This window comes from Mesoplodon mirus, assembly GCF_964341445.2.
Source record: "Mesoplodon mirus genome assembly, chromosome: 20".
NCBI classification, from domain to species: Eukaryota; Metazoa; Chordata; class Mammalia; order Artiodactyla; family Ziphiidae; genus Mesoplodon; species Mesoplodon mirus.
The window spans coordinates 11,223,157-11,243,840 of record NC_138996.1 but is presented as its reverse complement, the minus strand read 5'-3'; the positions used below and the strand labels follow the sequence as shown (position 1 = coordinate 11,243,840).

The 20,684-nt window shown below is 50.5% G+C and overlaps 1 protein-coding gene across 4 annotated transcripts in view; it reads left to right on the top strand.

The window, feature by feature from the left end:
- The window catches only part of PLEKHA2 (pleckstrin homology domain containing A2), a 57,379-nt gene that overhangs the window by 26,841 nt on the left and 9,854 nt on the right, over nt 1-20,684 (top strand). For all 4 annotated transcript variants that reach the window (XM_082608731.1, XM_082608730.1, XM_082608732.1 and 1 more), the window contains 7 exons: nt 4,681-4,729; nt 6,349-6,446; nt 12,118-12,258; nt 13,063-13,209; nt 13,543-13,611; nt 13,965-14,035; nt 18,003-18,066. In XM_082608731.1, coding sequence (XP_082464857.1) covers nt 4,681-4,729; nt 6,349-6,446; nt 12,118-12,258; nt 13,063-13,209; nt 13,543-13,611; nt 13,965-14,035; nt 18,003-18,066 — 639 coding nt within the window. The remainder of the gene's footprint in view (nt 1-4,680; nt 4,730-6,348; nt 6,447-12,117; nt 12,259-13,062; nt 13,210-13,542; nt 13,612-13,964; nt 14,036-18,002; nt 18,067-20,684) is intronic.

Here is a 20,684-nt window from a genome sequence, read left to right as displayed (position 1 = left end):
ACGTGCATCACCGGGACTGGATCACGGTGGCAGGGAGGCTGCGAGCGCCCCGAGGACGTTCCCAGATGAGCCAGGAAGCCATTCAGCGGCCAGATAAGGGCTGGAGGGTCCGGCGGGCAGGCCGACAGTCCATCCCCTGGTCCTGTTTGCACAGACAGGGCGAGAGCAGCCCCTCTTCCGTGCTGAGACCTGGGTGGGGCCTGGGACTGGTTGCTGATGCCCAGACGTAGCCGCTGAATTCAGCTTTGTTTAGCGGCCCCTCCCTGGGGCAGGCACCAGCGCTGAACTGTGGTGCAGCAGTGATAAAAAAAAAAAAAAAAAAAGGCCGGGAGATTTAGAGCCTCGTTAGAAAGAGGAGCTCTGTCCAGTGAGGAGAGCCAGGTGGCGCCCAGCCAGGACCGAGGTTCCGGAAGGCCTGCTCTCCCCACACACCCCTCACGTCAAGTCTCTTGGGGACCTCGGCTTCCTTGTCCACGTTCTCCCATCCTCAGGGAGGATGAGGCCCTGATCTGAGTGGCCCCTGGCTCCTTTTTGTAACAGGCTTCGGGAGTCCTTGGGCAGCCCTCCATCTCAGCTGGGCCGGAGGTGGGAGCAGCTGCAGGGGCTGCAGGCCAGAGTCTGGCAGACACAGCCGGGTGCCAAGGCAGAAGCTGCAGGCAGTGTCTGAGCGCCTCAGAGGGAGCAGGGAAGGACCTGGGGAGGGGGAGGGGCCTGTGGAAGCAGGCAATTTGCATGCCTTGTGGTTAGAATGTGGCCGCCTCCCGGCCCAGCGGTCCGGAGGCCTGGGCCCTCCCTCTTCTGTCCTGTCTTGCTGGGAGCTCATTGGGTCACTTCGTTAGGAGGTTCAAAGAAAGAGGATTCAGAGAGCCTGACCCAATGTCCCAAAGCAGGGGTTTTCCCAGAAAAACATTTAGCCGGGTGCTGGTATCAAATTCAGCGTTTCGGGTTACTTCTTGTTAACCCCTAGGTGTTCCCTCCCCGAGGAAAGCGTTTAACCGGCAGTGGCAGCCTGGCCAGAGCGTCTGTGTGGCCTCTTCGTTCAGGGGTGCTCCTTCTTGCAGGCTGGTGTTGGGAAGATGGGGTCCTTCAGAGAGGCCAGCAGAGATAAAGGTTCTTGACTTGATGTCGTGCAGGCTGTTGACACAGGCAGGACCAATTCTTGGGCAAACCAGAAAAAAATGGATGCTGGCCTCTGGTGCTACCCCCCTCCCCGCTTTGCCTGGGGGCCCTTCTCTTCCACAAGGCCACGGCCACCGTCCCACCTCCAGCTCGCGTTCCATTTTGTCAGGGCCGGGCCCTTCCTTAACTGTAATGAAGACCCTCCTGGAACAGTGTTCCTGGCTTTTGCAGGGGTGGGGTGTCAGGGATCCTTTCTAAAGTCTGATGAAAAGCGTGGTCTCATTTCCCAGGTAAATCACGCATGTGTGCACACACCCTGATTTTGCTTGTGGCTTCAGGGCCCCTTGACTCCCTGAAGCTGGTCCGGAGACCCCAGCTTAGAGCCCCTCCCGCTGCTCTGGGTAGGTGGCTGCCGCTTCCCCTGCTCTTGATGCCACCTCGTGGGGCAGGGTCTCCCTGGACACGGAGGCCGCGCGCTGCACCGGAGCTCCGAGACCGCGGCCTGCCGCTGCTGCTTCTGCCAGAGGGGCCCCAGCTCCACTTCCGGCCGAGGGCAGACAGGGTGGGGCGGGCTAGCAGTGCCCCGGCGCGCCACGACTTTGCTGCTCCTGTGGTCTGTGCGCGATCTGATAAGAGCAAGTTCCTGAGAGTCTGTCGAGCTGTGGGGCGGCCTCGCTTGCGTCACCCTGCGGGTGACCCGTGCCCGTCCCTCCCTCACGTCCCGACCGCCTCTCGCTGCCTTCTCACCGAGGACCCATCGGTCAACCACCGTTCTGCAGCTACTTAACTGCGGCCAGCGTCAGCCTGTCAGCCACACTGCTTCTTCAAGAGCGTCTGTTCCTTCTTCACTTCTTGTGAAGGAGGCTGCATGGCCTGTCCTGGTGACCAGCAGACGGTAGGGGTGGGAGGAGTGGGGTGATGCCTCCCAGGCGGCGGGGATTCTGCTGGGGGGAGGCCAGAGCTATACCTCTTCATGGTAAGTGAGGCCCCACCCCCCACCCCAACCCTGGCCCTTCTCTTGGAGGGCACAGCAACCAGTAGCTATGACTTCGTTTTCTTCTTTTGTCATTCCGGGACTCTAAGAAGGGGACAAGTCATTCCACTCTGGCTTTGCCAGTCGGGAAGCTGATCAGAGATGTTGAGGGTCTTACCCTTGCTCAACAGCCTGGAACTGAAGTCCTGTTAATTCAGCAAGAGCTGCTTTGCCCAATAATCCTTCTGTGGTCCCCACGAGGCAAATTATAGACGTGCATGCGTGTAATCGGCGTACCCCCAACTGAACGCTGGATAAACACACAAAAACAAATGGAAAACCAGGCGATCTCTTTGAAAGCTTGGGTTCCGGTAATAAGCACATTCTCCCCGGATAGGCTGGTAATAAGTTGTGGTCAGAGTGGGCCTGTTTGTCACCCAGCCAGGGCGAAAGGGCCCACAGTGGTGCTCTCTCGTTGATGATAAATTGCCAGTGTCGGGGAGAAAGAGCAAGTCTCCTAATAAGCCAGAGAGAAGTCTCAAAGCACCCAGCTTTTCACTGCCATTTGAAAGCCAAAGGTAGGAGGGCAGCCGTGAGATAGGTGGGTACTGAGGACCGGGATGGCCGAGGCAGTTCTGCGATGGTCAAGGTTATACAGGAACCAAGGGCAGGACGCATAGGAGCTGCAGGAACACGGATGCTGAAGGAGGAAGCACGTGAGTCACTGACAGATCAGAGCATCAGAGGCAAACAGGATAAAGGCACACAGTGTGGTTCAGATTGAATTCTGAGGTCTGAATCCCAGGAGAACAAGATGGCACGGGGGCCAGGACTCAACGTCATGAGGCTCCAGCGCACGGTTCCTGGGAGTGCTGAAGATGTAATGGAATTTGCATTGTGTGTGTCTGTACTCAGGATAGGGGGGCTTACCTTTGCATAAATCTTCATGTTTTTCGAGACTATTTAAACACTTTCTTAGGCCCTCTGTTCTCCACCTCACATCATGGTAAACATATCAAAATGCACCCACATCCCTCGTTGACTCTAATTGTCTGGTTGTAAGATATTTGAAAGGATTTAAATCATTTTACTTTTGGAATGATTTGGCTGTAACTTATTTGATGATTGGCTCTAATTTCTCGGCTATCCTCTTGCGCATCCAAGGATTCTTATGAACCAAGAAAATCGAAGCTACTAATTATTTTCGAATGTAGTGCGATTCTTGTGAATGTTTAATTGAAACGCGAATGAAGTTGACTTAATGTGTGACATCTTGTAGGCATTTATTTAAATACTTGTCAATGAGGTTGATATAATGTTATACAGACATTTAATTAAATATTTATTAATGTTGCATTTTTTTAGGCCCCGGAGAAGCTCACAAGGCCCTCGGCATTTTGCCCATTGTGCCAAGCACGGCATGGCTTGTATCAGTATGTGGAGTGGGTGTAAATAGCCCCTCCTTGGTTGAGCAGCTCCTGTGTGACAGGATGGCTTAAGGGCTTCACCTGCACTGTCACATTTAATCCTCACCATAGCCCTATGGGAATGTGATTTACTAACCCTATTTGATAGAACAGGAAATGGGGGTCTGACAACTGGGCCGCCTGGGATTGGGGGCCTGGTGCTCTGGCACCGAAGCCCAGGCTGTACCGCCTGTCCTTCCTTTGATCTTTTATAGGCTGCCACCTTGGTTCCCGTCTTGAGTATTCCGGGCAGTATTAATTTTAATTCCCAGGTACAGTGGTGGATGCCTGCTTCAGGGAGGTTCAGCCTCCATCAAGGGCAGTCACCTAATTCCATATGATGGAATATGCTTTCCTTTATTTGTTCAGTGTATTTGAACCTGAATGAGGTGGGCTCACAACATGCACATACTCAGGAATATACATATAAGAGGCAGGCTTGAAAAAGCAAGATAACACAGCAGGAGATAGAAAAACCCTTCTACTTCAATACGGGTATGCTCTCTGATTCCATCGGCCCCTCTCTGGGCAGGTGGCAAGTGCTTATTTTCATGGTGAAACAGTAAGCGTAGAGATAAGGGAGGTTGATCAGTTGTCCCAGTGCAGTGAGTGACGGGCTGCCTCACCTTTCTGCGAACTCTGATTGGAATCTGTGTATTTGTGACAGTTCCACCTTTAATTCGAAGAGCTGTTTAGGGAGGAGGTTGGTGGTTGGGAGAGGAGTGGGATCTTGCTCGTGTGAACGGGGCCAGCGCATGTTTGTGGTCCAAAGAGAATTTTATCAGGACTCAGTGGATTTTAAGAGTTTTTGCAAGGATGAAGATTCAACACAGATATCAAGATAGTGATTATCTCCGAGGGGTGAGGACGGGATTCTATCAGGCAGGGGCACACAATAGAGCTTCTAAGAAATAGGACCGATAGTGGCTTATTTCTTGATCTGGATGATGAGGACAGGGCTTCCACTTAATTATTAGTTCTTAAAATGTTCAAATATGTTTTATATACTCTTCTTTTTGTATAAAGTTTTTCCAATTTAAAAAATTTAAGAACCGCCCCCCCACAACTTTACAACACTGTTGGAAACATATTCATGTTTCTTTTATTTTTCATTTGATTTAGGTGAGCATAGCCACCCCAAAGCAGAAACCCAAGACTCCGTTTTGCTTTGGTAAGTACTGAGCCCAGGACGGGTTTTCTGAACACACTCCTGCAGCAGCTTCCTCTTTCGAGTGGAGACAGTCCTATGACCACATGTGACTTATACCCTGTGTGTGTGAGTGACTGCTGTCCCAGCCATGTCCGTGGGTCTCAATTGATTCTCCTTTCCTTGGTCTCCCTGCAAAGATTCTTAACAATATGAGACGGAGGCACAGGGGCCAGTGATGTCTCAGTTTTCCTGGCTCTGCAGGGCAGGGTGCCGGGTATCTACCCAAAGTTTTCGGGAACCTTCATCTCAGAGCAGAGTAACGGTGTGCTCAGGACACGTGGAGACTCGAAGGAGTTGGGGGATGATAGAAAAGGAGGAACGTTCTGTTGAGAGTCTTGTTGCCAAATGAGTGACCGGTGGGAGTGACACAGGAAGCAGAGCCGCTCGGTGGAGGCAGGTCATTGAATCATCAGTATTTAATTGCCTTCTACTGCCTTCTCAGGGCTGTACTGAGTGCTGCGAGCAGATGCTAACAGATAGCTTCTGTCGTCTATCTGGTTCTGAGTGTGAGCTCCATGAAGGCAGGGATGCTTCTCTGCTTTGTCTTTGCTGTATCCCCAGCACTTAGATTGTGGTTCCTGGCACACAGCGGGTACTCACTAAATATTTGCTGAATGAATAAATGAATGAACTAAGGGATTCTCTGTCTACCCCACAATGCTCACCTCCTCCAGTTCCGGCTTATTTATGCCTGGAAAGTAAAATGGTCCTTTGATCTGTCCCCTTTCCCAACTTCAGGTTGCTTCAAACGTCTTTTGTGCTGTTTCTCCCACTCCCTTTAAATATCATGACCAAGCTCCAACATGACTCTCAGATTTTGTGGTCAGCGGATCTTAAAAAAAAAAAAAAAAAGAACCCAGAAGTAAATTGTTGACTTTATGGAGTGCTCAGAGGAAAGACCAGGTTGAAAATGAGGTCCAGGTCCCAGACTTGATCACAGGCAAGCTTAGTTACATTTCTCAACCACAGGCAAGACCCCTAACCTGGGTCAGCTGTGCCAGTGGAAACTAGGAGCACTGGGGCCAAAATTATATACGTATCATCACGACTGTCAATCTCTTGGCGCCTCTGAAAAGCTGTCCAGGCGTGTGTCTTATGGATGGTGGATGAGCTGCCTCCCTGCACAGCAGCACACTAAGGCTATTGTTGTCTTGTGGCCAATGGAATAATCCACACCTTTGTTGTTTTTTTTTTTTTGCGGGCCTCTCACTGCTGTGGCCTCTCCCGTTGTGGAGCACAGGCTCCCGACGCGCAGGCTCAGCGGCCATGGCTCACGGGCCCAGCCGCCCCGCGGCATGTGGGATCTTCCCGGACCGGGGCACGAACCCGTGTCCCCTGCATCGGCAGGCGGACTCTCAACCACTGCGCCACCAGGGAAGCCCAAATCCACACCTTTTAAAAATCAGAGCCCGCTGCTTCCCAGATATTCACGCAGGTGACTTTGCACCGTGGGAAACATCTTTGTCTGCGTGGCGGGGATCCTCCGCCCTGCTAGTTGAAGCGCCTTAGTTTTGTGGAGTCTCTGTGTTGTGTGTGTTCTGACCTGGGTTCTTCTCTCTTCATCCCTGTGCCTTTTGCAGTCATCAACGCCCTCTCGCAGAGGTATTTTCTTCAAGCCAATGACCAGAAAGATCTGAAGGACTGGGTCGAAGCCCTGAACCAAGCCAGCAAAATCACTGTACGTATGATCCTTCTCCTTTCTGGAGGGAGTCAGGGCCTCTTCCCCGCATGGGAACGACCCAGATGGCGGCAGGGACTTTCCCAGGACCCTGTTCCAGACTCGTTCCCCTACCTCTTCTCACACCTTGGCTGACTAACCACAAGTTGAACTGAGAGTCTGAGTTTGAATCAAGTTCAAGGGGAAGTTTATGGAGTGTCCCCTTTGTGCTTCCTGGGAGGGCTCCTGGTCAGTCGTGGTTTGGGTCATTCTGGGATGCTGATTCAGAATGTGGTAGGATTGGAAAATGGATTGCTGACTCCGAGAAACAGAGTAAAGGAAACTCACATGAGGAGGGAAGTCAGAACTTTTTCCTGGCTTGGGGGAGACTCTTTGGACTTTAAGAAGCCACCTGAGGACCAGGCCATCCACTGACCTGTCCTGGTAAAGCCTTCCATTTATAAGCACCAGTTTACTGGCTGTTCTGTGAGGACTCTTGTTTTCCTTGACTTGGCTAACGAAGAACTCCTTTCTTAGAAATACAGAAAAAGAAAGGGAGATGGGTAGGGAGGAAGAGAGGGGGAAATTATGGTTGGAAAAAACTGGACCTTTAACCGATAATATAGGCAGGCTTCGGGCATGCAATCCACGCTTTGCTGAAAAGCTTGATTTTCTGTATCGTACAGTCAGAAATGCTTACATTCTAGTGACTTCCGGTAACAGCCAGTCTGTGCTGGGGCAGATCATTCTCCCCGGTATCTCAGGGTTCCCGTGAATAAAGTAATAGAAGAAGCCTGTACACTCTACCCAGCACTGGTGAAACCGCACCCAAGCAGAGTGCAAAGCGGATTTGCTTGTGGCTTATTATTCTGATAAACGTTGGTAAACCTGTGAAAAGAGAGAGGAATGGCGGGTTGCATGGGGGAGGAAGCTGACAACTCCCTTCTGCTACCCACATGTTTGTGTGTGTGGCTCTAGAATGCTGACTTTAGTAAAGGTTTTCTTCATTCAAGTTGAGGTCTTCACCCTTCTGTGTCTTCCACAATTTGGGGAGTTTCTTTCCATGTCTGATACCTTCTTCTCGTTAAGTGTTTCCTCCCTTGGTCCTGCCTGGTGAACTGGGCTACACAGCCTGCAAGGCAGCGGTGGCCTCTTTGCCTTGCTGTTGTGCCTTCAGTGTAGAGTTGTTCTAAGCAGCTAGTTCCCCGTCCTCTTTCCTGGCCCCACTGGACAGAAGTGACTGGCGAAAGGAGTGGGAGGGAGTGAGATGGTACCGAGAGGCCGGGAGTCCAGAGGCCTGCGGGGATGGCACAGCCTCTGCAGGGGCTCCATAACCTCCAGGGCCCTCCTGGCTTTCCTTTGCTCCACTTATACATCTCTTCACTCCTCCTGCCAGAGGTCCTGTGCGACAGAAGGAAGAGGAGGGGTACCCTACTGCCTGGTTCCATGCATTTTTATCTTAGGACACCTTGTGTGCAAAGTGAAGCATCCCAGGGGAGATGCAGAGATGAAAGACACAAACAGAGTATCCAGTGAACCAAGCTTTCTCACGGGCCACATTCTTCACCCCTCATGTCACTCCTGTGAGACAGGTGCATTCACTGCCATTTTTTAGATGAGGAAAACGGAAATGAGTGTCTTGCCCCAAATCTAGAGTTTAGTAAATGGCAGAGCTGGGATTCAAACCCAGGACCTTCTGACTTCCAAGATCTCAAAGAGTTTATAAATATATGAAAAATGAGCAGCAGTTATAAAAAGAGGTTAGATTACACACCACTTTTATATCTATGGCTTCTTTTAGCCTTGTGAAAACCTTAGGTAGGGAGGGCAGGTATGATTATCTCTGTTTATAAATGAGGCAGTGGAAGTGCCTGGAGATCAGTGATCCTCCCAGGGTCAGGAGCCAGTTTTTCTGCCCGCAGATCACTGGGCATTTAGTGCTGGGTCATTGAGTTCTTATGATTGAAGATAATGGTCGACATAATGGTATTTAAAGAATTGAGTTCGTTGGGGCTTCCCTGGTGGTGCAGTGGTTGAGAGTCCACCTGCCGATGCAGGGGACGCGGGTTTGTGCCCCGGTCCGGGAGGATCCCACATGCCGCGGAGCGGCTGGGCCCGTGAGCCATGGCTGCTGAGCCTGTGCGTCCGGAGCCTGTCCTCCACAACGGGAGAGGCCACAACAGTGAGAGGCCCGCGTACCTCAAGAAAAAAAAAAAGAATTGAGTTCGCTTGGAGTATCAGTATTCCTGTGTTAGTTTTCTTGGGCTGTCATAACAAACTGCGTGGCTTGTCCTTGGCGTTGCCCGGCTAGTAGCTGGATGCCTCCATCTCTGTCTCCACCACTGTATGGCCTGTGTGTCTGTGTGACCTCTCCTTTTAGGAGGACATCAGTCATTGGTCTTAGGGCTCACCCTAAACCAGCATGACTTCATCTTAATTTAATTATATCTGCGAAGACCCTATTTCCAAATAAAGTCACGTTCTGAGGTTATGGGTGGACAATTTTGGGAGACATTATTCAACTCACTAAAGTTTTTCAAAAGGGTTGAACATTGAGCAGTAAAAGTAAAGCATAGCTCTCCCTCCTTCCCTCCCAAGTTGGATTATTCCTTGTAGCAATCTAGCCATGCCTGGTGGGAAGAAAGATGAGTCCTTGCAAATTTCGTTTCACGTTGCAAATGGGAACCCCGTGGGCCTCCCCCATCAGAGGACCCTCCACGGTGGGTGAAAGGGCTCCTACCTTTCATTGGGATTCTGGGAGATACACAAACCAAGAGGATGAACTTGTTTTCAAGATCTGGAGTGTAGTTATTGGTGAGTTTGCCCTCCACAGGCTGATTCAGAGTCTCAGGAAGTGGAAACAGCTTTGCAGAGGCTCCAGGTGGTTGGCCAGAGGCAGCCCACGCACGATGCAGGGACATGAGTGGTGACAACCAGCGGTTCTCCAGGTGGGCTGACAGGTTGAGAGGCAACACAACAGCCAAGTCACCAGGAGTCCTCTTCTGGCCACCGTGAACGCTGAAAGGTCACTTCCCTCCTTCTTTGCTGGGTTTCAGGAATTCATTTGGGTCATTTGGAGGCAGTTGTGTTGTTCCACGGTGATTATATCTCTGGACACCCCAGCACTAATCCACATCCCTAAAGAATTCTATCATATCAGAGCAAAACACAGAGAAATCGGAAAGGGTGGTTCAGGTAGGTAGGTAGTGGTGTTTAGCAGTGGGGCAATTACTTCATTTCAATGAGCTTTAGTTTACTTCATCTATGAAATGGAGAAAATAAGGCCTACCTGATAAGATCGTCTGAGATGAGAGATAATGCAGTAAAGAGATGGGTACTTTGCCTGGCACTGAAGAGAGGCCCAAAGCAATGGGAGCTGTGGTTGTTCCTCAGCCAGAAGGAAAGGACAGGGTGGATTTCTGGCCCAATCTGGAGAGTTGGTGGGCAGAGGCCACCATGGTCTAAGCTGAGTGCACAGGCCAGGAAGAGGGGCCCTGTCTCCTTTCTGGGGCCCCAGTGTAATCATGATGGTCTTAGTCCTTTCGATAGATGCCAGGGGGTGTGGCCCTTGGTCCCTGTCCTTGGCAGGCAGAGTTCTCCTATGGCCCTGAGCCATGAGCTCTTTTTTTTCCCCCCTGTGGCTTGCAATAGTTTATTTTTTTAATTAAAAAACAAAATGTATGTATTTATTTATTTATTTTATTTTTGGCTGCATCAGGTCTTAGTTGTAGCACGTGGGATCCTCTGCTGTGGTGCGTGGCCTCCTCGGTGCAGCGCGCGGGCTTGTCTCTAGTTGTGGCGCACAGGCTCCACAGCGCGTGGGTGCTGTACTTGCAGCTCATGGGCTTAGTTGCCCCATGGCATGGGGGATCTTAGTTCCCTGACCAGGGGTTGAACCTGCGTCCCCTGCATTGGAAGGCGGATTCTTAACCACTGGACCACCAGGGAAGTCCCTTAAGTTTTAATTTTTATATAGTTTTTAAAGGTTCCTTTCCATTTGCAATTATCACAAAATATTGGCTATATTCTCTGCATTATACAACATATCCTTGGGCCATGAGCTCCTGAACAGTCCGGATTCTCTAGGTCTTTCTAGCTCCCAGGGTTGTAGAAGAAGTGGAGGAGGATGTTAGTTTTTCTTGTGGTGTCTGCAGTTACTTTCCTGGCAGATCCACATGGGGCGTTGAGTCCTTGTGAAGAACAGGCTTTTTTTTTTTGAATTTTATTTTATTTTACTTTTTATACAGCAGGTTCTTATTATTATAGATAGTTATCTATCGTATACATATTGGTGTATACATGTCAATCCGAGTCTCCCAATTCATCCCACCATCTCCGCTCCCCACCCTTCCGCCCCTGCTTTCCCCCCTTGGTGTCCGTATGTTCGTTCTCTACATCTGGGGAAGGACAGGCTTTGTGATGTTGTGGGTACTGCATCGGCAGCGTCAGGGTCTGGTCTCTGTCTAGGTATTAATCGGCTTTGGGCGGAAAACTGGACTACTCTGGGCCTCTCTTGTGATGAAAAATTTTCCAGTATAAATGAGAAATGGACAAGGAGGAAGAAAAGCGGCCACATGAATGAGGATAAATGACCTCGGGTTGGGAGGACGTTCAGGACTGTGGCAGACTGAAGAATCTGTTCCCCATCCGAAGAGTGGACAGCTGCTTTGCTGGAAATCAAGATTTTTACGTGAAATATCCCAGATTTTAACAGCAGATTGAAAAACACACTGGATAGGACAAATGAAACACAGTTGGGGCAAGTCTACCTTTGGGCCACCAGTTTGCAACCTGTGGTCTCAAACTTGCCCTAAAAATTTCGTGATTCTTCCATCAGCAGCGGTGCTCGAACTCCGTCATGGAGAGGAGCCAAGATAACTCATTCCACAGAAAGGGCTGCATTTGTACATGTCAGCACCATTTATAAAAAGTTACTTAGAATTTTTTGACAGTTAAAATACTTTTGTAGTTTTATTCATATTTCTAAAGTGTTGAAATGTATAGCCTCTATCATTTGATGACCGTGACAACTGTATGACTATGTCACTCAGTGACAGGTCAGGAGTTACACCCCAGGCCCTGGGGCTCCAGAGCTCATGCTCCCCGAGTCCTGTACCATATACCACAGGCATCTTACCCACTGCTGAGCGTGCTTTTCTCCCGTCTTCACATTCCCGGCTCCTTTTTGTCCACCAGGTTACTGTTTCAGCGTCTCTCCCCTTGGAGACCTCCGCCACCCACACCAGCCACGCCAAGCATTCCATTTCACGTCGTTCCCCTGCTGCTGTCAGTCTCAGCTCCTGTTTATCATCTTTGTGGCACTCGCCACGATTTGTAATCATTCTGATTGTTCGTCTTGCTCTGTATTTTTGGTCAGTCCCCCTGATCAGCACGTATGTGGTGTGCGGGCAGGACATGTGTCTGTGTTTGCTGTTTTCCCTTCGGTCTCTAGCCAGGCAAGGGCTGACTCATAGTAGGTGCTCAGTACATTTGTCGAGTGGGTGTGTGTGTGGTGGGCGTGGCTTGCTGAATTCCTCATCTACAGGTTTGGATGGATGGAAGGGTAGCGGGGGGAGGGGCGTCGTGCTATAATTTCGTACGTTAGCTCTCCTCCCCTCCCCCTGCCTGCTGTTGCCTCCCCACTTTTCCTAGGCCTTCTGTTCCCTGTTAACTGTTCTCTCATTCTCCCCAGGTACCCAAAGTTGGGAACCTGCCCCTGACGACCGAAGTTCTCAAGAGCCTAGCAACTCCTCTGGCCCTAGAGAAGAAGCCACAGGTGGCCTACAAGACAGAGATCATCGGAGGCGTGGTGGTACACACGCCCATCAACCAGGTGCTGGGGCCTGGGGCTGCCAGAGGGTGGAGGGGTTCGGGGGTGTCCGTGGTGTGTCAGTGACATGACAGAAGGGCTGGACCGAGGACGGGGTGAGGGTAGCGGAGCCAGTGCTCATGCGGTGGTCAAGAAGATACCGGCAGTGCAGAAACTGAGGCCACCGCATCTGAAGCTCTGTGGCAGTACGGCACTTGTGAACCCCGTGAGAAGTGGGGTCGAGGATGGCTGGAAACAAGCCCCACTGTCCCTTGCCCTCGTCCGGTTTGCGTTCAGAGTCTTCCCTTTCTCCCGGGTCTGCCCAGCCTTCCCAGCCTTGGTCTGTGAACGCACCCCGTACAGTGCCTTCTCGGGGGGGGGAAAGCCAAAGGTTTTTTTTTCTGGTTTCTTTCTTTCTTTTTTTTTTTTTTTTAACATCTTTATTGGAGTATAATTGCTTTACAATGGTGTGTTAGTTTCTGCTGTACAACAAAGTGCATCAGCTATACATATACATATACCCCCATATCCCCTCCCTCTTGCGTCTCCCTCCCACCGTCCCTATCCCACCCCTCTAGGTGGACACAAAGCACCGAGCTGATCTCCCTGTGCTATGCGGCAGCTCCCCACTAGCTATCTGTTTTACAGTTGGTAGTGTATATGTCCATGCCACTCTCTCACTTCGCCCCAGCTTACCCATCTGGTTTATTTCTCACTCGACTGCCATCGTGGCCCAAGAGGAAGAGATGATTGGCCGGAGAGGGTGGGGTCAGGGGTGTGGCTGCGTCAGGAGGGGGAGGCGCTAACCCTGCAGCTGTTTCCTTGTAGAACGGTGGGGATGGGCAGGAAGGAAGTGAGCCCGGCTCCCATGCCATCCTTCGAAGGTCTCAGAGTTACATCCCCACGACAGGCTGCCGTGTCCCCACCGGGCCCCCCCTCATTAAGAGCGGCTATTGTGTGAAGCAAGGGAATGTGGTGAGTGTCCATGCGGGGGCTGGGAGGGGTTCTGGGGGCCCCGGGAGCAGTGGGTGTGGGCGAGGCAGAGGGGAGGGCAGTTTGCAAGGAGGAGCGTGGAACCAGCCACGCCCAAACCGCCCAAACCAGGGAGAGGCTGGGGTGGGGAGAACTCCCGCCCCGCAGCTCGAGGTGATCCGAGGATTCGCCCCATGAGAAGAAGTCCTTGCCCCTGACCCCCAGCGTGGGAGCCTGGCTTCGGTGGGGCGGGGTCCCCAGGAGCTTAGAACCAGAACGCACCCCCGGAAATGCTGGGAACTCTTCTAACATCCTGCTCTTTACCCTTTATTTCAGCGCAAGAGCTGGAAACGGCGCTTCTTTGCGCTGGACGACTTCACCATCTGCTACTTCAAGTGTGAGCAGGTTTGTAGTCACTCTGCGGCCCGCCTGCGGGGCCGTGAGGGCAGAGGCACAGGAGTCACACCCACGTGTGTGTGTCTGAGCAGAGATATGGGCACACAGACTCCGGGGGTGCTTGTGTCTAACCTCTGTCCGCCTGGTGTGCGCATCTTCACGGTGACGTAAAGTGGCCTTAACTCCCTGCCTTCGTGGTGAGGGCCACAGAGCATCTTCTTAGATTTCTTTCCTCTCTTGATTATTTTGAGACCTTGTCTTGTTTGCCACCTGGTTTTAGCCAGTCATCTCTGATGATGATGGCTGCCTGGTCTGGGCGTTGGGCTGACAGCCTCATGCACTGTCTTTCTGTTTCCCGCCAGGACCGAGAACCACTGCGTACCATATTCCTCAAGGATGTTCTCAAGACCCACGAGTGTCTGGTCAAGTCTGGGTAATTGTCCCTGCTTACTCTTCTCTTGTCAGAACTCCGTGTGCCCTCTTAACTCTTTTTTATTTTTTTAACATCTTTATTGGAGTATAATTGCTTTACAATGGCGTGTTAGTTTCTGCTGGATAACAAGTGAATCAGCTATACATATACCCCCATATCCCTTCCCTCTTGTGTCTCCCTCCCACCCTCCCCATCCCACCCCTCTAGGTGGTCGCAAAGCACCGAGCTGATCTCCCTGTGCTATGCGGCTGCTTCCCACTAGATATCTCTTTTACGGTAGTCTATGTAAGTCCGTGCCACTCTCTCACTTCGTCTCAGCCTTAACTCTTCTGTTACTCCCCTTCTGAGGCTCTATACCAGAACCTTCTTCCAAGAGCAGGAAGATGTTGTCTCCTTGACATCTGTGGCTGACTCTCCACATCCAAGCTGCCGCAGCTGTGAAAGGGCGCTGGGCAAACCTATCCCCTTCCCATTCCCTTACTCTCACTCCTGAAACGAGCCTATGGGATACTTTTCTGATGGAGAAAAAGAAAGGATACAGAACAAAGGAGAGGTCCTTCTCAGGTGTCAGCTGCTCATCTCACAGGAGGACTGGGCTCGGAGGTGGAGGGGGACTGTGCCCTTCGTCACTTGCTTTTCAGTGCATCTGCTCAGAGCCCTGTTTATGCCAGTGCCTCTGCCCTGAACTTGCTATGCCTTTCTCCTCTCCTCATTTGGACAAAGTCCCTGATGTCTTCTTAACATGAGGATGATTCACAACAATGCTCTTGGGCAGGACGAGGAAGTATTTTTAACGTGTTCCTGTTTCCACTAGGAAATGGTCACCGTTTCCAGTGCCACAGAGCATAGGACGAGTTTGGGACCTGGGGCCTCTTCGAGGGCTCTCCCATATCCAACACCCATACAGGTGCCCCTGGAACCAAACTTTAGAGACCCAAGGGCATCCGGGCATCTAGCAGTCCTCATTTGGCCCTCAGTCTGCAGTCTGTAGGGGTATTATATTGAATCTCCGTCCCACGGACTGTGCATGCAGAGCCTGCGTCCCCAGGGAAGCTGTTAGCAGCAGACTGACTGTTCTCACATGAAGGCATGGGAGGGTCTTGCATGAAAACGAGGTGTGCTGTGGCCCAAGGAAGCAGGGACTGTTGTGAGCCTTGCAAACGGCAGTTGCAGAATGAGGAAGATGCGGGAAGTTCCCACCGACAAATTATCATTCGTGAAAGGTGCTACAGATGGAAGTTGCAGAAGTGTGGCTCCAGAGGTGACAGTGGGTGGAGGAGAGATGGGGCTTGTTCCTGACCCTGGAGGCCCGTGCAGGTTGATGGGCGTATTGGGGCAGCTTAGGGAACCCAGATAATGTTTGTTCCTAAGAGCGCTTTGCACTTTGCCTGAGCCAGAGTCAGACTGAACTCCGAGGAAAAGACTTGAGGGAGTTGAAGGTCCTCGGGGAAGGAAGTTGCCGAGGCCCTGCAGGTTCCAGGCCTGTGAGACTGGGGTCTCCCAAACCCAGTCATGGGGGTTAGGGCATCTGAGTAGTCAGTTAACGTTTTGTTGAATCGAATTGAGTTGAATTCAAAGGCAACATGTAGCCTGAGAAGTAGATATGAAAAGGGTGGGGATGTCCTCCCTGTTTTGCTTTTACCTCCTCTGTAGTAGATTACATGATTGTGCTGTATGTGCATGAATAGTTTAAAAGGTTAAAGCATCTTATCCAGAAAGAAGAGCCATCTCCACTCAGATACTCAGAAAGGAATTATAATAGCTAATGAAATGCATTTCAAATGGCCAGTATGTGACATTCAGTGTACCAGGTGCCTCATATAACTTACGAGATGCCTTATATAACTTATAACTGATCTTTGTGGTAAGAAGCTTGGTAGAGGAGGGCTTCTGATTTCCATTTTACAGTTGGGATAGAAAGGCTCACAAAGTTTTAAAAATATTCCTAAAATACCTTTGCCCAGTGGAGTCAGGATTGGGTCCCCAGGTCTGTCTGACCCCTGATTGCTGTCCCCGCCCATGTAGGTCTTTAGTCTCATGCTCCTCCTTTGCCCAGGTGACCGTGTCACTGACAGCGCACCTGCCGTTTCCTTCCAAGTCCTGATTCCTGAAGCCAGCCCTGCCTGTGATCAGTCCTTTCTTTCTTTTTTTTTTTTTTTAATTTTTTGACCACACCACATGGCACGTAGGATCTTAGTTCCTCAACCAGGGATCAAATCCGGGGCTCCCTGCAGTGGAAGTGCAGAGTCTTAACCACTGGACCACCGGGGAAGTCCCCCTGTGAATAGTCCTTTCTTGGAATTATTCTAACTCTTGGCATATAACACGCAGTCTAACATCTGACAGTATAGTTTTGCTTTTTTATGTTCTTTCATGGGGAAGGAATTAGATCTTTTACTCCTTATATGTTCCCCACGGTGACTGGATACACAGAGCAGGCATTTCACCCTGTAAATAATTCCGGCTGATTGGAGGTTTGTGGCTGAGCATCAGCCACCTCTCGCCTTCTTCCTTGCGGAAGTAGGGTCCCTCTTCCAAACCTCACACCCAATTTGAAGCATCCTCAAGTGGTCTACTCTCTCCTTCCCTTTTTCCTCTCCAGTCCCCTTCTGAGAGCAGGGATTTAGTGAAGCTGATGCCATTGCTGTGTGGGTGGAGAAAGGCTTTGGAAATAAGAGATTCAGGTCCCTTAGGAGAGGCACCTGGTGGTGGAGTAACTAAGAGTGTAGACTCTGGAGTCGGACCCGGTTTCAAATCCTGGCTCTGCCGGTTCCTTACTCCGGTGCCATGGACAAATCATGGAACCTCTCTGAGCCTGGGTTTCCCCATCCATAAAGTGGGGAAAGTCTTACTGCCTCCTTGGATTGTTGGGAAGATCGGAGGAAATAACACATTAAAAAACACAAAGAAGGGCTTCCCTGGTGGTGCAGTGGTTGAGAGTCCGCCTGCCGATGCAGGGGACACGGGTTCGTGCCCCGGTCCGGGAAGATCCCGCATGCCGCGGAGCGGCTGGGCCCGTGAGCCATGGCCGCTGAGCCTGCGCGTCCGGAGCCTGTGCTCCGCAACGGGAGAGGCCACAACAGTGAGAGGCCCACGTACCACAAAAACAAAACAAAACAAAAAAACCACAAAGAACAGATTGGTGGCTGTCAGAGGCGGAGGGTGGGGAGTGGCCGAAATGGGTGAAGGGGGTCGAAAGATACAAACCTCCAGTTATCAAATCAGTAAGTCCTGGGGATGCAGTGTGCAGCACGGTGACTGTGGTTGACAGCACTGTATTCTATATTTGAAAGTTGCTAAGGGAGTAGTAGATCTTAAAAGCTATACTCTCATCACAAGAAAAAAAATTTGAGTGTTACGTACGAGACAGTGATCATTTGCAGTGTATACAAATATCAAATCATGCTGTACACCTGAAATGAACATACTGTTTTTTATCTTACAAATATACTGTTATATGTCCATCTCTCAATAACATATATGTATGTAAAAATATATATTTAATGGAGCATAATGGACATAGAACAGTGTGTGCTTGTGTATATATATAAAACCAATAAAATTTTCATCTACTTGACCCTCAAATAAAAACACTTGAAACAGTACTTCTCACCAAGCACTTTGTATCAGTACATCTGAGCCACTACAGAAGCACACAGTCGTAGACGGTGTGGGGTGTGGTGCATGTGAGGCAGGAGGTTTTGGAGGCCAAGGAGCTTTGTCCTGTTAGAACTGGTGGTGATGTGTACTGGGGAGGGGGATCCATGGGGATGGTTAAACCACTTGAGACCCTCCAGGAAGTGAAGCTAGAGGAAGCCCTGTAATGCCTTCTGAGGCAGGGGAGCAGGAGGAATGGCCTGTGACCCCCTTTTTAGGGTAGGGGCCACAGGTACCTGCCTCAGGGTGAATCAGGTCCTCAACGGGTGACCAGCATGCCTGGTAACTTTCTACCTCTTTCTCTGTCTAGTGATCTGCTGATGAGAGACAACCTGTTTGAAATCATAACCAGCTCCAGGACCTTCTACGTGCAGGTAAAAAGCTCGCTGCCAGGAGACGCTGACGTTCCTTCTCTGTGGATGGTGCACTCGTAGGCCTGCCTTTCCCTTTGCTTTCTCTTTTATTTTGTTCGAAGTTTCTTGGTGGTAAATTTAGCCCCCGATAGTCAGTCCGAGTCCCATTTTATTCTAAACAGGATGTTTGCCAAAAGCTTCCCAACCGTAAAATAATAAGAACGGGTTGAGCCGCTGCACTGGGGAATGTGAGTTGGTACCAGCTGCTCGTAGCTGCTGGGCGCCAGCTCAGCCGAGAAAAGGAGAACTGGTCAGTGGTTTCACTTCTCCCTTGGAGGGTATTTATAAGCCCCGTCTATGTGTGGACAGCACTGTGTGCGGAAGGACAAAAGCACAGAGGGCCCTGTGCGGGCACCAGGTGCACAGCCCGCTGCACAGAGAAAGCCATTGTTTGGGCTCCGACGGTTCAGCTCTCAGAAGCATCTCCCCTCCACCCACAGCCTTGGAGTTCTCCCAACTCCTTCTCAAATCATAGGAGCTGGAAAGGCAGATTTCTAGCCTCTAGCATGGCCTAGACTTTCAAGGCCAAGTCCTTGCTGCAGCCTGCCTAGCCGTCCACAGAGCGTGCCTTGATGCCTGCAGCCTTGCGGTGATGGTGCCCGTCTAGCGCCAAGACTGCCATGGAGTGTGTTGGTTGAAATGTGGGGCTCCCCGACCAAAGCTTCTCAGGGTTCCCCGTGCGCTCCCCACTCAACACCCTCCCTTTCGTGAGGTCGACCCTCACCCATTTCGTGAGCAGCAGGTCCCTCTGAGCGGTTCCCCCTTCCTGAGCCCAGCAGACATGTTAGCAGCCTGAGGCATCTGTGTTCCGTTCATTTAGACAAGCATCTGGGAAGAGCTGTGGAAAAGTGCTGCTGGGGCCCTAGAGCAGCCTCCACGGCCATTCAGGGACACGTTTGAGCTGTCGGTGCACCAAAAGAGTTTCCAGTTCTTGGACTTGACAGATGGGGCGTTGCCTCATCCTGGGGACCCCGCATTGAACAGAGCGGATCCTGAACCCGAGAGGGAGATAGTCAGGTAAACAGGCAGTTAGAACAGTGTGCTGAGGTGGGGAGGGCGTGTTGGAGAGATGAACGCAGGGGAGCTTTCGGGGCAGTGAAACCGTCCTGTGTGATGCAGCAGTGGCAGATGCGTGAAATTGAATGTCACAGCACAGAGCATAAACCTTTAATATATGCAAATTTAAAAAATGATTTAGGAGGTCAGGTGATCCTAGCATGGCATGCAGAATATGACCAAAGAACCTAAATGTGTTACAAGTATGAAACAACCTCACTCATGGGGGTGGGGGAATAAAACAACAAAACAACAAAACAAGAGAGCAGTGTAAGAAGGGCTACCCTTAGAGTGAGTAGTGGTTGCCATGGGAACTCCCAAGAAGGGTACCTCCCCCAGTCGCAGGGAGTCAAGGGAGGTTTCCTGAAGGAAGATACACCGAAGCCAAACCCTTGGAGGAAGAGTGGCCCAGGCAGAGGGAACAGCAAACAACAGGGGTTAAAAAAGCTTGGAGATGAAAGGGGCACAGGTGCTGGGAAGCTGATATGGGGGGCCCGTGGCCTGTGGGCCTTGTTCAGGAGCTTGTATTTTATCCCGGGAGTTAGGGTCCTTGGAGGTTAAGCTAGGGGAGTGACCCAACCAGATCTGCCTCCTAAAAATCCCACTTGGGCAAGTGACCTAAGAGCCTTGTTTTCCTCATCTGTAAAGTGGAGATGAGAGCCCTCAGTCCTGGTCCTGTTGATGGGATGCTGGCGGTGATGTGCGGTGCAGTGTAGGGGACAGGTGAGAAAAGGGTTAGACAGGAGCCAGGGAGATCAGTGGGAAGGCTGCTGTAATGGTTTCAGTGAGGGATAAAGGAAGCCTGAACTTGGATGGATGGAGAAAAGTGGAAACATTTGAAGCTACTGATAAGTCCTTTCCAGGACTTGAGAGTTGATTGGATGTGGGGTGAAGGGAGCGATTATGCTCTGGTTAAGAGTCTAGAACAGAGCCTTGGACTGGAGATAGTGATTTGGGAAACATGAACGCCAACCAAAAAAAAAAAAAAGTTCAGAAGACACTGCATCATTGGCACGAGTGTCTGCACATTGACCAGGGCCTCATCATCATTTCTGTCCTACTTTGCCATCTGCTCCCACATTTCTAGGATAAAAGAACACTCACATCCCCCTGAATAAATAAATGAGCAAATGGACAAATCTGTATATAGCACCAAAACTCAGAAGGTTGGAGAAGAGTAGAGATTAAAACTCTTTTAAGTATATGTATTTATTCATTTAAAAACAACAACTATAAACTCGTTTATGTTAACACAAGTAACATTTAATGAAAAATAACGCTTTCTAAAACAAAAAAGCAACAGGAGTAGCGTTTTTTAAAATATAGTTTTGCAAATCTCTTTAATGGCTGGTGTATTAGAAGACAGCAGGATTCTCATATCTGCTTCTGCACTCAGTCTGTGGCCATATGTTGTTTTGATGGAAGAGTATGAAGAAAATCTGGCCCCGCAGAGACATGTATTTGGAATAAAGGGATATTTTAATAGCTCTTTCAGATAATTGTGGATCTTCTTGGATTCTATA